We start from the raw sequence: 12,783 nt of genomic DNA, 5'->3' as shown, positions 1-12,783 counted from the left end.
CCGCGCACGTGGCCCGGGGGCTTTGCGGGCTGCCCGTGCAGGTGCCTGATTGGAAGGGGCGGGGTCAGGCGGCGCTCAGGGCAGCCGCGGCGGCGGGGGCCTGGGTGTGCGCGGTCGCGGCGGGGTGACATTGGGCCGGGGTAGCAACATGGCGCAGAAGCTGGTGCAGACCCTCAGCACCCGCGGGCCGCAGCTCCTCAGCGGTGAGCGCCGGGAACGGGGACGGGGGAGCGGGAACCGGGGGGGCAGCGAGCCGCTGGGTAAACGCGTGTTTCCCCCTCCCCTCTGCCGCAGCCGCCGTGGCGTACTCGAAGCCGCGCCTGGCCACGTTCTGGTACTACGCCAAGGTGGAGCTGGCCCCGCCGACCCCCGCCGAGATCCCCCGGGCCATTGACAGCATGAAAGCCGTGATCAGGGGCTTCCAGACCGGCCGCCTGGCGCAGCTCACCGTCAGGGTAACGGCGGGAGGGGAGCTGGGGGCACAGCACCGGGGAGGGACCGGGCACTGCTCCACAGCATCCCTGTGGCTCCTGCTGGGCTCTGAGCCCACGGGTCAGGCCGCTGCCTCCTCCTCCTCCCGTGTGTATAAGCCCATCCGCGCAGTGTGAGACAGGGCCCGCAGGAGCCATGCGTGCTGCAGTGGGCTTTGTCCGCACATGGCTGACCCTCCAAAGATGTGTGGTGGTTGGTGCCGGCTTCCAAAGAGCCACGTTTGTAAGGTAAATGTAAATGATACAAGATACACGTTTACATTTACCCTTTTTATTTTGCTCTGAGGAGGCTCTGCAGCCTCTTGAGGTCCTGCTGGCTGGATTCTGCAGTAATTCCTACGCCACACTGGCTCTGTTGGTGCCATGGAAACCAAGGGAGCTGCTCTCAAGAAGCTGCAGGAGCTGAGAGTTGAAGCAGGTTTTCTCTTTACTTTCAGGAAGCGGTGAGGAACGGGCTGGTGGCCACAGAGGTGCTGATGTGGTTTTACATCGGGGAGATCATAGGCAAGCGTGGCATTATCGGGTACAACGTCTGAAGGCTTGTCCTCAATAACACCGTCCTTGGGGCCATGTTCCCAGTCTATATTGGGGTGGGTGACAATAAAGCCAGAACCGGTGTTGAGCTGTCCTGATCCTTTGTGGTGGTTGGGGTTCTGGTTGTGCTGGTGGTGGAGACCGGCTCTGTGGAGCAGGAGTCTTCCAGGGCAAGCTGAGCTTGACCATACCCACCATCCTCGCACCAGCACGAGCTGCCCAGGAGCCCCCGAGGCTGTGTGTTCTCAGCCAGCTCCTATGTACAAACCCCGGTGCAGTGCCTGCTTGCTCACGTGTTTCCAGAAACTCCTATGCAGGAGGAGTACTCCCGGGCCAACAGGGTAGAACTTGCCTCCCTTTATGATCTTGGGAGATGATTTCCAGCTAGGGTTGCTCCTTGCTGATGCTGTTCTCAGGGCTGTAAGCTCAACTCACTGGTGCACCCACAGGCCCCAGCCTGGCTGCCCCTGAGTGCCCCTGATGCCTCGGGGACCGCTATTGTGCCAGTGGCACGGTGCTTCCTCTCCTCCCCACCACAGAGCTGACATCCTCAGCGCTTCACCCTAATAAGAGGCCCTGTGAAGTGCTGGCGAGTAACACAGGTGGGCTCGCAGCACCGTGTGTTGGGTGACTGGCAGGGCACCAGTGGCAAAGCTTTTCTGGTTGAAAAGAAGGGCTCCTGACACGGTTACGGTGGCTGACAAGTGATGGGGAAACCAAACGCAGAGGAACCCACCAGCTTCCATAGGTGAGTCTGCCACCTCAGTGTCCTGTGCCCACCCAGACCGCAACTTCAGTTGCGGCAGCAGCTTTCTGGTACCTGGGACTCACTGTGTGCTCCTGTTGCTCCCTTTGCTGCCCAGAACTTCGGGATTTCTCTTTCCCCTCTGAGGAGGTGACGCTTGGTGCAAATCTAACCAGGGCTGCAGCCTAATGACCTGCCTGAGCCCGCCAGACTGAGGGATGGCCCCGAAAATGGCACCTCACCGGGAGCTCTTCACTCCTCTCTTCCTAAAACCATTGCCCAGCAGGAAGATAACTGCCAGGCCCCTCAGCACAGGCAGGTGGCTCTTGATCAAGATGGACAGGGAGGATTTAAAGCATGATCTTGACTCACAGAAGGTTTCTGGACCAAGGAGTGACTCTGCCTGATGTTGCTCAAAGGCTGCCCACCCTGTGGGACGTGTTCTGACCTGTGCACTCCGCTCGTGGGGCGAACGGATGCGCACAGGCACTGGCGAGGGCTCTGCGCTGTGGGGTACGTCAGACTGCCTGCCCTGGGAGGACTGGGTTAAACCAGACTGGCAAAGCACGGCAGAGCCCGGGCACACTCCAGGCCTGGTCGAGTTCCCTCGAGAGACAGGCACAGTCCAGTTGGGATTTCCCTCCCTGAAGTCCTCGTGGGAAGCCCCCGAGCACCGCGGTCTGAGAGGAGCAGAAGCGGCACCTCTGAAGCCCGTGTCCTGCAGGAGCTCCCTGCCTGCCTCCGCTGCGCTCCGCCGGACACAGGTACCGCACGTTCCCAGACGGAGCGCTCTGTAACCGGTATCGGTGTGCTCCACCTCCCGCCGCTCTCCCGGGGCCGGCCCCGGCTCCGCACCGACCCGTGAGGGGGGGCTGCCACCGGGGGTCCCCGTACGCGGGACCCCGTCCGGGGCCCAGGGGGGGGTCCGCAAGGCTCTCGCCGGCGCCCCTCGCCCCATGCCGGGCTCGGGGCTATGGACGCGGGTGGCGGAGCCGCCTATGCCGTATGCGCGACCCCGGGTACCGGCTCCTCGCGCCCTCCCTCGGCATGCCCGCCGCGGTTATGCGGGCTGCTTGCGGCCCGGTATTGAGGCAAGCAGGTTCCGGGGCCCTCCAGAGAGGGGCCCCGCACCTGGATGGCCCTCTGAGATATGAGGTGCTGAGCCGACGGGAGACTGAGCTATCCAGAACGGGGGGCCGCGCAGGAGCTCGAGCCCGGGGCCCTGCATATCGCCCAGCGTTATGCCGGGCTAGCACCCGTCAGTAATGGCTTACCCAGGCGCCCGGGCGGCGGGATGGCGGGGCCCCGCAACCTGCATGGAGCCCGCTGTTATGCAGCATCTCTAAGGGCCGGCGAGGCGGTATTCAGGGCGCGGGGCGCGGCCCGGCCCCGCTCTCTGGCTCGTCGCCTCACAGTAAAGATGGCGCACAGCGGTCGGTGGCGCTTCCCTGCCCGGCCCGGCAGCGGCGGCTGGGGCCGCCGGGGGCTGGGAGGGTCCCGGCTGCGGGTGCCGGCCGTGCGGAGCCTGCGGCCCGCCGAGCCGACGGCGGCGCCGGCAGCGGCGGGAGAGGGAGAGCGCGGCGGCCCGTGCTCCGGCGGGGCGGCGGGAAGCGGGGGAGGCGGGGCAGCGCCGGGCTCCGGCGGCTCCGGGGGCCCCGCGGCCGGGGTGGGACCCGGCTTCGACGCGGCGCTCCAGGTCTCGGCCGCCATCGGCATCAACCTGCGGCGGTTCCGCGCGGCCTGCGGCGCCGAGGCGGGCAGCGGAGAGGTGAGATGGGGCGGCGGGGCGGGGGCGGGGGGAGGGCGCGGCGCGGCCCGCGGGTCCCGGCCCGCAGCATCCCCGCTCCGCGGCGGCGGCGCGGGCACACCCCCTGCCCGCACACCCCTGCCCGCACACCCCTGCCCGCGCCGCACGGACACACCTACCCCTACCGCGCCCGCGGGGCCCGCGCCGCCGCTCCCGCTCCCCGCACAAAGGGCGCGCCCCGCAGCCGCCGCCGCCTGCCCGCGGGCGGGGAGGGGAGAGGGGGTCGCGGGGGGAGCCCGGCGCGGCGGGCGGGAGCGGCGGGGGGTGGCGGGGGGGCACGGCCGCCCTCCGCCTCCGCGCAGCGCGGTCCCTCCCCGCGCACGCGACTTGCCGCCGGTGCGCCCTCCCCGCCGCCGCCTCCATTATCCTCCTCCCGCCGCTCCCTCCCTCCCTCTCCCGCGCCCCCCGCGCGGGGACGGACGCGCTTCCCCGCTCCCGGGAGGTAGGACGGGGCTGGGGGGTGGCGGCGGCCGCGCTGCCCGCGGGGGGCGATGCGGGGCCGGGTGCGCGTCTCTCCCGGTTGCAGAGGATGCTCGGCGGGGAAACGCGGCCTTCCCCCGGGGCAGGCGGCGCGGGGGGACCGCGGGCATCCTCCCCTTGGCGGCCCGGTGCGGCGGGGCCCGGGGCAGTCATCGGCCGCGGCCACCCGGAGCGCTGGCTGCGGCTTTCCTCCTTTTTCCTCCTTTTTTCCCCCTTTTTTCCCGTAGTTGCTCCTTTTCCTGCCTTCATCTTCATTTTAATTTTTGTCCAAGCCTTTCGAAGGCAGCCAGAGCAGGAGTCTGACAACAGCCCACCCACTGACAGCACAGGGAAGACATGATGGGGGTGTGTTGCTTACTACAAGCTGCAGCACTGCTTTCCCCCAGCCCTCGCTTTGCATCACTTGTTAGCTGCGTCCTTGCGCCAGCACGAAAATTCCCAGGGCCTTTGTGGCAGGAGCTGTGTTGGTTTGTTCAAGGCCAGGTCTGTCTGTTCTTCTCAGGCAGGTTGTCAGCTGCAGAGTGGGAGAGCCTGTCTTTGTTGGTGTTTTGCTGGTTTCAGGAGCACTTCCTTGGTTTCTCTCGCTGGCCATATCAGAGTTTGTTAAATAAACTTTATTTATTAAAAATAGAGGTCTCTGTGTCTCAGCCTGGTTTGGGTGCACGCTGCTGAGTGCTGTGCAGTGGAGTTGCTCACCTGTGGCTGAGCTGGAGTCACTCCTGGGCTGCAGAGTTCTGGCTGCAGTAGTGGGTTGGCTTTGCATGCCCAGGACTGGTCCTGGAGCACTCGTCACCTTGGTGCCCACCCCTGCCGATGTCACCTGGAGCTGCCCTCCCCAGCCCTGTTACCCAGAGCCCGGGTCTGAAGGGCTGCAGTTTAGAGCACTTGTGCAGTCTCTGTCTGCAGTAGACTGGGTGCAGTGAAACTTATCAGGTCTGCTTGAAAGTAGTCAATGCATCTCCAGCGCTGGTTCAATGGCAGAAATGACTGAAATCCGCCAACCAACCCAACCACAGAGGTAACACATGCGAGGGGTTGGGGGCAGGCGAGCTGTTTTTTTCTTGCACTGGTTGCTTGGGTTTTACTTTAATTCCAGTTGTCTTAAAGCGGGTTTTTTGCATCTCAGAATCCCTCTCAAACATTTTCAGAAGGTCGGTGTGAGTTTGGCCTCTGGGGCATCCTTGCTTTAAAATAGCATCAGTACATTCATGGTGCCAGCAGCTGATGGAGACAGGGTCTCTTGTATCTGAAGTAGTTTATTTCTTGCATTGCTTTTTTAGTTAGCTGCTAAAATCTTCTAATAACATGACATACAGTGGAAAGTTATGCTCATGTCTTTGTGGCTTAGTGTCAGCAGATTGAGCTTCATCTGCGCTCTCAGGAGCGGGGGAAAGGGGAAGACCCCAGACCTTTCCCTCACCCCAAGTTTGCAGTGTTCTGGTATCCTCGGGGGCACATTCAGATTCAGTTAGCTCACCAAGCTGATTTCTTTCCTTGGGTGATGCTCAGGAAATGGAGCAGTTTTGCACTGAAGGACCTCATTCTCCTGAGCATGACTGCATGTTTTGTAGTCATAGTGAAGGTGGCAGTGCTGCTGCTGGCCACCAGAAGTGGTAGGATGAGCTCTTCCCTCCTGCAGGGTGAGTGTGGAGGATGCAGAAAGAGTTCCAGCACATGTGGATGCACCCCTTAGGGGATGGGGCAGCTGAGCATTGGTGTTGAAATGGTGAAGTTCTGGTGCTGTGTGGTACCCTGCTTTGGGTGGAGATGTTCTTCTAGAAAGGGGCTTCCAGAAGACCCTGCTGACCAGGGCTCACCAGTCCTTTGAACAAGTGCCTGATGCTTGCACCGTTCTCTGTGGGGCTGAGGGCTCACCTGTGTAACTACCTGTTGCACTTGATCCTCATCCCGTCTCCTCAGATGTGTTGTGGGATGGAGCAGGCTTTGTTTCTGATGTAAAGGTACCCAGATTGTGGGGTGGGTCCGCATACTCCCAGATTTTGGGTGACACTGTAGGAACCCCTGGCTGCAGCTGCAGCTCTGTGTGTCACTGACTTATCCTGAAACCAGCTTGCTTTAAGGGAGCAACATTACGATACCTGACTTCGGCACCACAGGATTTGGGGTGGGAGGTGGTGGCCTTTTAGCACAGTAAAGCTGTAAGTAAGTGGTTGAACACAGCAGCATTTGCACTGTGTGTCACCCTTTCTGCTTGATGTGAGTGGCACTTCCCAACAGGGGACATTTGGCTGTGCTTTCTTGATTTGTTACATCAATATTTGGTATAGAAGCAGCTTGTGCATCACTGTTAGATATCTGCTGTGCCTGTCAGTTGAGAGCTCCCTTCCCGCCTCTCAACTTTAATTGAAGCTTTGGGACATAAAAGCTGAGCATGTTGGATGCATGTTGACAGTTTACTCCATAAATCTGCATCGGCTTCAGAGCTGCAGGGACGTGAGGTTTGCAGCGGAACGCAGTGGCACTGACAGTGTCTGTAGCAGCGCTGCCGCTGCTGCAATTATACACAGCTCGTAATGTTTTACGAGGTGTGTGTTGGAGTCAGGGATGTTCACCCATGGCTTGTTTTGAGTCGGTACCAGATCCATGTGCTGGGAGGAAGGAGTGGCTTCGCTCCTGCCATGGTCACGCCTCAGCTGTGAGTGCTGATACTCCCTTTCCTCTACAGGCATTACAGTTTTGCTGCCTGCTCCCAGAGTCCCTCTCCCGGCTGATGCTGAGCAGCTGCTATGAAACCACCTGGTGCTCAGTCTATGATGTTGTGGTGCTGAGCCCTGCCTAGGACTGCATGCACATGGGGAGGGAACTGCCTGTAAGCACTGATGTAAAACCAGAGGCATGGTGCAGGCAGTATGGACCATGGCCCCAGAGGTGGAGAGCTCCTGCATGCTTTTTGTTCTTGCTGAAGACTCAGGTGCTCCTTTGTCAGAAGCGTGAAAATAAAGTGCATGTTTTAACCATCCCGGCGAGTGTCCACCATTCAGGCAGCATTGCACCATATGGGAAACTCTCGGGAGTGGTTTTGTGAAGATTTTGGGGGTAAGGAGTGTGGGGTTCCCTGTGAGAAGCTGTTCTCTGGCAGTGGTGTCACTGGCGGCAGTGATGGGCAGGTGAGGTGGTTTCAATGCACATTGACAGGTTTGCGCCAGGGGCTTTTTGGCACTTGGGTTCCTGCAGCTGGAAGCACAGGACAGCCACTTGCTGTGGTCAGTCCCCTCAGGTCACAGGAAGTGAATTCACAAACCTTAAGGACGAAGGATACCATGAAATTCCCAGAGAGGGGCCAGCTGTTCCCCACTGAGCCAAGCTGCAGAGCAGAGCTTGACTGTACCACCGCTTCTGTGCTTTGCTGGGGGGATGCATTTCTGTAGGAGAGGAAGATGAGTTTGGCACTCTTGCAGATGGCTTTTAATGCATCGATACAACAACTTTAAGGCATATCCGAAGTTTTGCAACCAGCTGTTTCAATGTGTTGGGCAGCTTTGTTACATCTGCCTTAATTTAGCAGCAAGCTCTAGAAAACTTTCTCTTTCTTAGTTATCCAAGTCTGCGTGAAGTGTTACTTTCTAACTGTCTGTTACAACCCAGGAGAGGCAGATTACAGTTGCCAGGGCATGATGTTGCCAGTGATCTCTTAGAAGAGGTTGGGAAGCATTGGTCTTGCTTTGGTTACAGAATGAATCTTTCTATGTAACATTCTGGCTGACCCTATTCCTTGGAGGTGGTATTGAAAGCTTGTTGCAACCAGCCTGAGACTGTTTTCAGTGCTCTAAAGAGCATCCCAAAGCGTTCAGAGTGGAAATTGTAAATGGCAATTTCTCATCCAGGGGACGACCAGCACTGTGTGGAAAATGGGGACCAGCTGCATTCGGTTAGTGGGCTGCTGCTGGTGACTTGGCTGGTGGGCAGGGGTCTGGCTGGTTGTAAGCTCTGACACTGGGTGTCCTTGATGTCCTGGCAGATGAAACTGCTCTGCATGCTTCGTAACACTGCCAGGATGGGCATACAGTGCTTCAGCCCCGTAAAGAGCAGTTCTTCCTAATCCTGCAGTCGAGGGAGCTCATTCAGGAGGCTGCAGCCCTCCTCATGGTTGTATTCTCATGGTGGATTGTCAATGGTACACTGCATGGCAGCAGCAGGGTGTACCTGCCCGTTGGTGCAGTTTGGGATGGTTGTGTGGCAGTGACCAGGTGAGAGCTGCTCTGTGCTCTCAGGACACACTGTGCATGCAGGTCAGCATTGTGTCGGTGTGAAGGCCCTGCAGAGTCGTGCATCGCTGCCATTACTCCTGTTCAGAGCTGTCCTCTAATGAGAAACTGAGAGGACGGGCAAACCCTCAGCCAGGTCAGTACCCAACAATAACCCCAAGTGCTCCACTGCTCCTTAGAGACCCTGCATCGTGAGCAACCGCTTGGGAAGCATCTCCTGAGCTCCCAGATGATTGTTCCTGACACGAGCATAGTGCACGTCCAGCATTTATCTCAGGGTTACTAATTGCCAACCTCCGAGGACGTTTACCCTGCTGAAGGAAGAGGAGTTTGTTCCATATTGTGCCGTAGTTACCAAGCAGGCTTTGGAGCGAGCTGCTATAAATAGCTTCTCTCTTTCCAAGAAGATGTGTAATTGGGGCCAAACCCAAGATGGTGAACGGGAAGAGAAGTGCAGGATTGCTCAGACGACTCTTGTAGAACTAAACAAACCTTTTCAAGAGCCGATTGAACAGCTCCATTGCTGCTTTAGTGCTTTTGACAGCTTTGAGGACAGTTCTGTGCAGCTATGCGCACCTGCAGTGGTATGGGCTGCAGTGTTACTCCACAGACACAGGTTGAAACATCAGGCAGTGCCTGCAGGATAGTTTCTTGCTTGAAGGTGGGTTTTCCTCTGAGATCTGTAGTTGGAAATTCTCTGAAAAGTAGGTTTGCTCAAGAAGGTTGCAATAGAGATGTGCTTGCAACTTTTCTGTTCTAGTAGCTGGGCTGCTGCAGTGAAAGCCCTTCTTCATCTGCTCGCAGCTTTGAGGTCGGGTAATGTTTGGGTAGGAGATAAAGGTGGAAGCTCTGCTGCCCATGGAGGGATTGACCCTTGCCTGCTTTGTTGGGCTTCATGTCTTGCACCTGAGGCAGACCTTATCTCATCTGTTTATGTATCATCCCCAGTGACCTTTTTTGTGTTGCATTATTCTTTCTCAGGTAAATGAGGTCACGCTCAAAATCATTATGGTTTTTAATCACTTGCCATCTGTCAGGCTTTATAGTCACTTCTGGAAAACCAGAGGGAGGATGTTCCTGCTTCCTGTGCCTCAGAACTGTGTTTGACGTATGATGCTGGCTCGGTGGCCTTCTCTGTCTTCCCTGATGTGTTCCAAGGCTGCCCTCTCAGGTGGTGACTTGAGGTCGTCGGTACAGTCAGGAACAGCACCCAGCAGATGTGAACAATGTACTTGCCATGCTACTTGTAGTTGCAAACAGAGCCAAAGGGAGGCTTTTGTGGAGGGAGCTGTTTCACTGTAGGCAGTTCTGGTGGCTGCTCAGTAGAAAATGATAAAAAATGAGCATTCCCAGGATATTGGGCCAGGGATGGGGATTCCTCCTGTTGAAATCACAGTGGGCACTCACCTGCCTTCAGGCCCAGTGTTGTGTTCTGGACAGAAGAGCAGTGAGCAGAAAATACACTTGTGTGGCATGAAAAAGGCATTTTTGGACACCAGACTGGCAGGTCCCTACTTCAGGTGCATCCTCGTTCCCAGTTGCACGCAGTCAGCCCCTTGCAGCTCTGTTGTTAGATGGGAGGTTGCTTGCATTTGCAGCTAGTGAGGCTCTGTTGAATATTGCTCTTGATTACCAGAAGTTTGCAGTTGTTGGCCAAGTGTGAGCATTTCACACGCACTTGAGTTGGGCGCCAGGAACTGATTTTAGTGTAAGGGATTATTATTTTAGATGACACTGAACTTGCCTCTCTGGGCAGGGGTGGGCTCTTGCTCAACCTTGGAAAGAAGTCTTTGTGTCTGTTACTCTTCCTGAAAAGCATTTGTTTGCTTTAGTGTTTGGTGGTTTAAGTCATGTGCTGGAAACGCAACGAGTCCTTAGAGCCGAGTACAGCGGCGTTGCGTAGGGAGGGCTCTGCGTCTCGGGTGTGCTTCTGCTGCCCTTGCTTACCGAGCAGTCTGTAGGGTTCTCCTCCAAGGGGCTGTACGTGTGCCTTGAGAGGCTTCTGCTGGCAGCAGTGATTTCTGTGTTCTTGGGGGAGATGTGCTCGCCCGTGCAGGAGCTGGTTTCACTCGGCATGTCTGCGTGCCCAGTGTGCCCTGTGTGCACATGCTGCGTGTTTGGAAGGGCTGCAGATCTCGGTTCTGGCGGGCTAAGGAAGGTGAGTGGCTGCTCCTTTTGCATTCCTGACCTCGACTGTTGGTGGGCAGCCTGCTGTTCCCTGCAGCATCCACAGCATTCGGCCCGCTTCAGCCCCAGTTTGTCTCCATCACCAGGCTCTCCCCTTGGCAGTGCTGGGGACCCTTTTCCTTCTTGCTGTGGGGTTGTAATTGCAGGATCAGCATTGGGGAGCGGTGGTAGGGAAAGGTCTGGGTGGGTGTCTTTGTAATGTGAGGATCCTGGTGTAGGAACAACACATTTTGGCGTGATTTTATTTCTTTTGCATGACTTTGTCATTGCTTTTTCACATTTCCTGGGCATTGCTGCTGCACAGCACATGCTGATAATTCCTTACAGGGATGATGAACTGCATTATCTGTGCTGAAAACTTGAATGGCTTCTGTTCAGGCTATTTACTGTATTGGTATTGTTTGAGGCTGAGAAACTGTGTCTTGGGCCTTGCTGCTTTTTACTTCTTAGACACAGGTACAGGTCTCTGTGCGTGTATTTTAATGTCCCTAAACTGTGCTTTCAGTAGCAAAGACTCTCCTCGTGGTCCATCCTGGAGGGAGATGAACTGGAAATGTCATGTAGAAAGCAGAGGCAGAAGGCGGCACTGTTTTGCCAAAGTGTTTCATCAGCTGCTCCAGGAAAGGTCATTTCTTTACACAGCTCAGCTTCTCCTATTCAGGATGTTGCACCTTTTTGCTTTCAGGATGCTGTTTCTGTAACAACTTGAGTCCACACGGAGCCCTGAGAGGAGCCAGTGCTGCAGTAATAACTCTAGCACGCAGCCAGGTTGACATCTTGCTTTAAAGAAGCAAGCAACAAGTGACATCCCTGATTTAAGAGTTCAGAGGCAACTTAATGCTGGCAAACATGACACTGGAGGTGAAATCAGACTGGGAGAGCTGGAGCAATGTACAAACAAAACCATATCACAAATTCTGGTGGCAGATGAGCAGGATTGACAGTTTTGCACCCTCCCTGAAAAACCTGTCTGAATGTGAGCAGAGTGCCTTTAGTGTCCGAGGGAAGAGCTCTGTGGTGAAGTCAGATTCACATCTCTCCTGAAGACAAAGCCTGAAGTGAATTAAAGAAAACCCCAACCCAACAACAGAAACCACTTTTCTTGTAATCAAGGGTCAGTTGTTAACATGAGTGCCCTTGATGTTCCATGTGGCTACTAATTTCATTGTTCTTTGAAATACAGCTAGTAAAGGTTGTGGCCCCTGAGTAAGAAATGCTTTCCTAGTGGTGACTTTGCTGGGAAACACAGGAGAGGAAGCACCCTGTGGTGCCTCTGGGAGAAGGCCTGCTCTGCCATCTTACCAGCTTGTGGTGTTTCTAGTGCTGTTTAGTGCTGTGACGTGCTCTGACTCCTGGGGTGCATGAGTAAAGCCTGCATTTGGGGATGGCTCTGCCTTCCCATCAGTAGCTTTGCCCTAACTTGTTCCTTAGCCAGGCTTGGAGGCTCTTGTGTGGTGGAGCCGATGGATGGGATTCATCAGGAGACACACTGACCTCGGGAGAGTCCAAAAAGGCCCTGAAATCATGCAGTTTCCTTCCAGAGTCCATAAGCATTGAGTTATAAACCTCAGATGCTTCTGCTCATCCAGAGAGGCTTTTGCACAAGTTTGGAGGAAGTTGGTTGACATTTGTACTAGAAAAATAAACCTGGAGACACTTCCTTGGCTGGAGTATGTCTTCAGGGCAGTGTGATTAATAGCTTGGAGGAGGAGGCCTTTGTGCTTTGATATGAGCAGCAGATTTTGTGCATTAAGGGTTTGTTTTCATATATACTTGCCCTTTGTTTCTTTTTGATCGTTCTGTAGCAGCTTTGTACATACATACATACAAAAGTTGTGTTTCCTCTTGAGCAATTGTTTGGTAGAAGAACAAATGCCTGTGAATGTCACTGGGGGAGGGAAGATCCCCTGGAATGCTTTCGTGCTTTGATCGCAGTGGAGTTCGTTTCCATGTTAATAGCCACATCTTCAAATTTGCACCCGCTTTCTCATTGCAGGATGAACAGTTTCTAGGTTTTGGTTCAGATGAAGAAGTCAAAGTGCAAAGTCCCGCCAGGTCCCCCACAGGTACGTTCAAGGGGCAGGATGGGAGGTTGACTTGTGTGTTCTCCTTTGTGATGGCTTTGCTGTGCCTGTCCTGTCCATTCCATCAGATCTGACCCACTGTAAAAACCATACCTGTCTTTGGAGTCGACTCCCTTGGTTTCGGACTCTGTTACGGAACAGGGAAACTGAGTCAAAGAGTGTTATTGATGAAACCAGTGCTTGAAATCTCATGTGAGTGTTTTGGAGAGGCTTTTAATAGTAAGGATCT

At 55.8% G+C, this 12,783-nt stretch overlaps 2 protein-coding genes across 2 annotated transcripts in view; both read left to right on the top strand.

Moving 5' to 3' along the window:
* Nucleotides 1-69: 69 nt before the first annotated feature.
* On the top strand, nt 70-1,113 carry ATP5MG (ATP synthase membrane subunit g). Its single transcript, XM_061368198.1, has 3 exons — nt 70-203; nt 295-455; nt 929-1,113. Exons 1-3 carry the CDS (start codon nt 149-151, stop codon nt 1,025-1,027), a joined length of 315 nt encoding a protein of 104 aa, XP_061224182.1. The 5' UTR covers nt 70-148; the 3' UTR covers nt 1,028-1,113.
* Nucleotides 1,114-3,168: 2,055 nt separating this feature from the next.
* Nucleotides 3,169-12,783, top strand: part of KMT2A (lysine methyltransferase 2A) — a 37,582-nt gene continuing 27,967 nt past the window's right edge. Inside the window, exons 1-2 of the mRNA XM_061368248.1 lie at nt 3,169-3,538; nt 12,467-12,536. Of these exons, the coding sequence (XP_061224232.1) occupies nt 3,191-3,538; nt 12,467-12,536 (418 nt within the window). The 5' untranslated portion in view covers nt 3,169-3,190. The remainder of the gene's footprint in view (nt 3,539-12,466; nt 12,537-12,783) is intronic.

Source organism: Neopsephotus bourkii, unplaced genomic scaffold (assembly GCF_033783945.1).
Source record: "Neopsephotus bourkii isolate Nb327-2 ecotype Australia unplaced genomic scaffold, CSIRO-AGI_Nbou_v1 NB_1433, whole genome shotgun sequence".
Classification (NCBI taxonomy): Eukaryota; Metazoa; Chordata; class Aves; order Psittaciformes; family Psittacidae; genus Neopsephotus; species Neopsephotus bourkii.
Note: the sequence above shows the minus strand (reverse complement) of the source record. Positions and strands in the feature narration are given on the sequence as shown.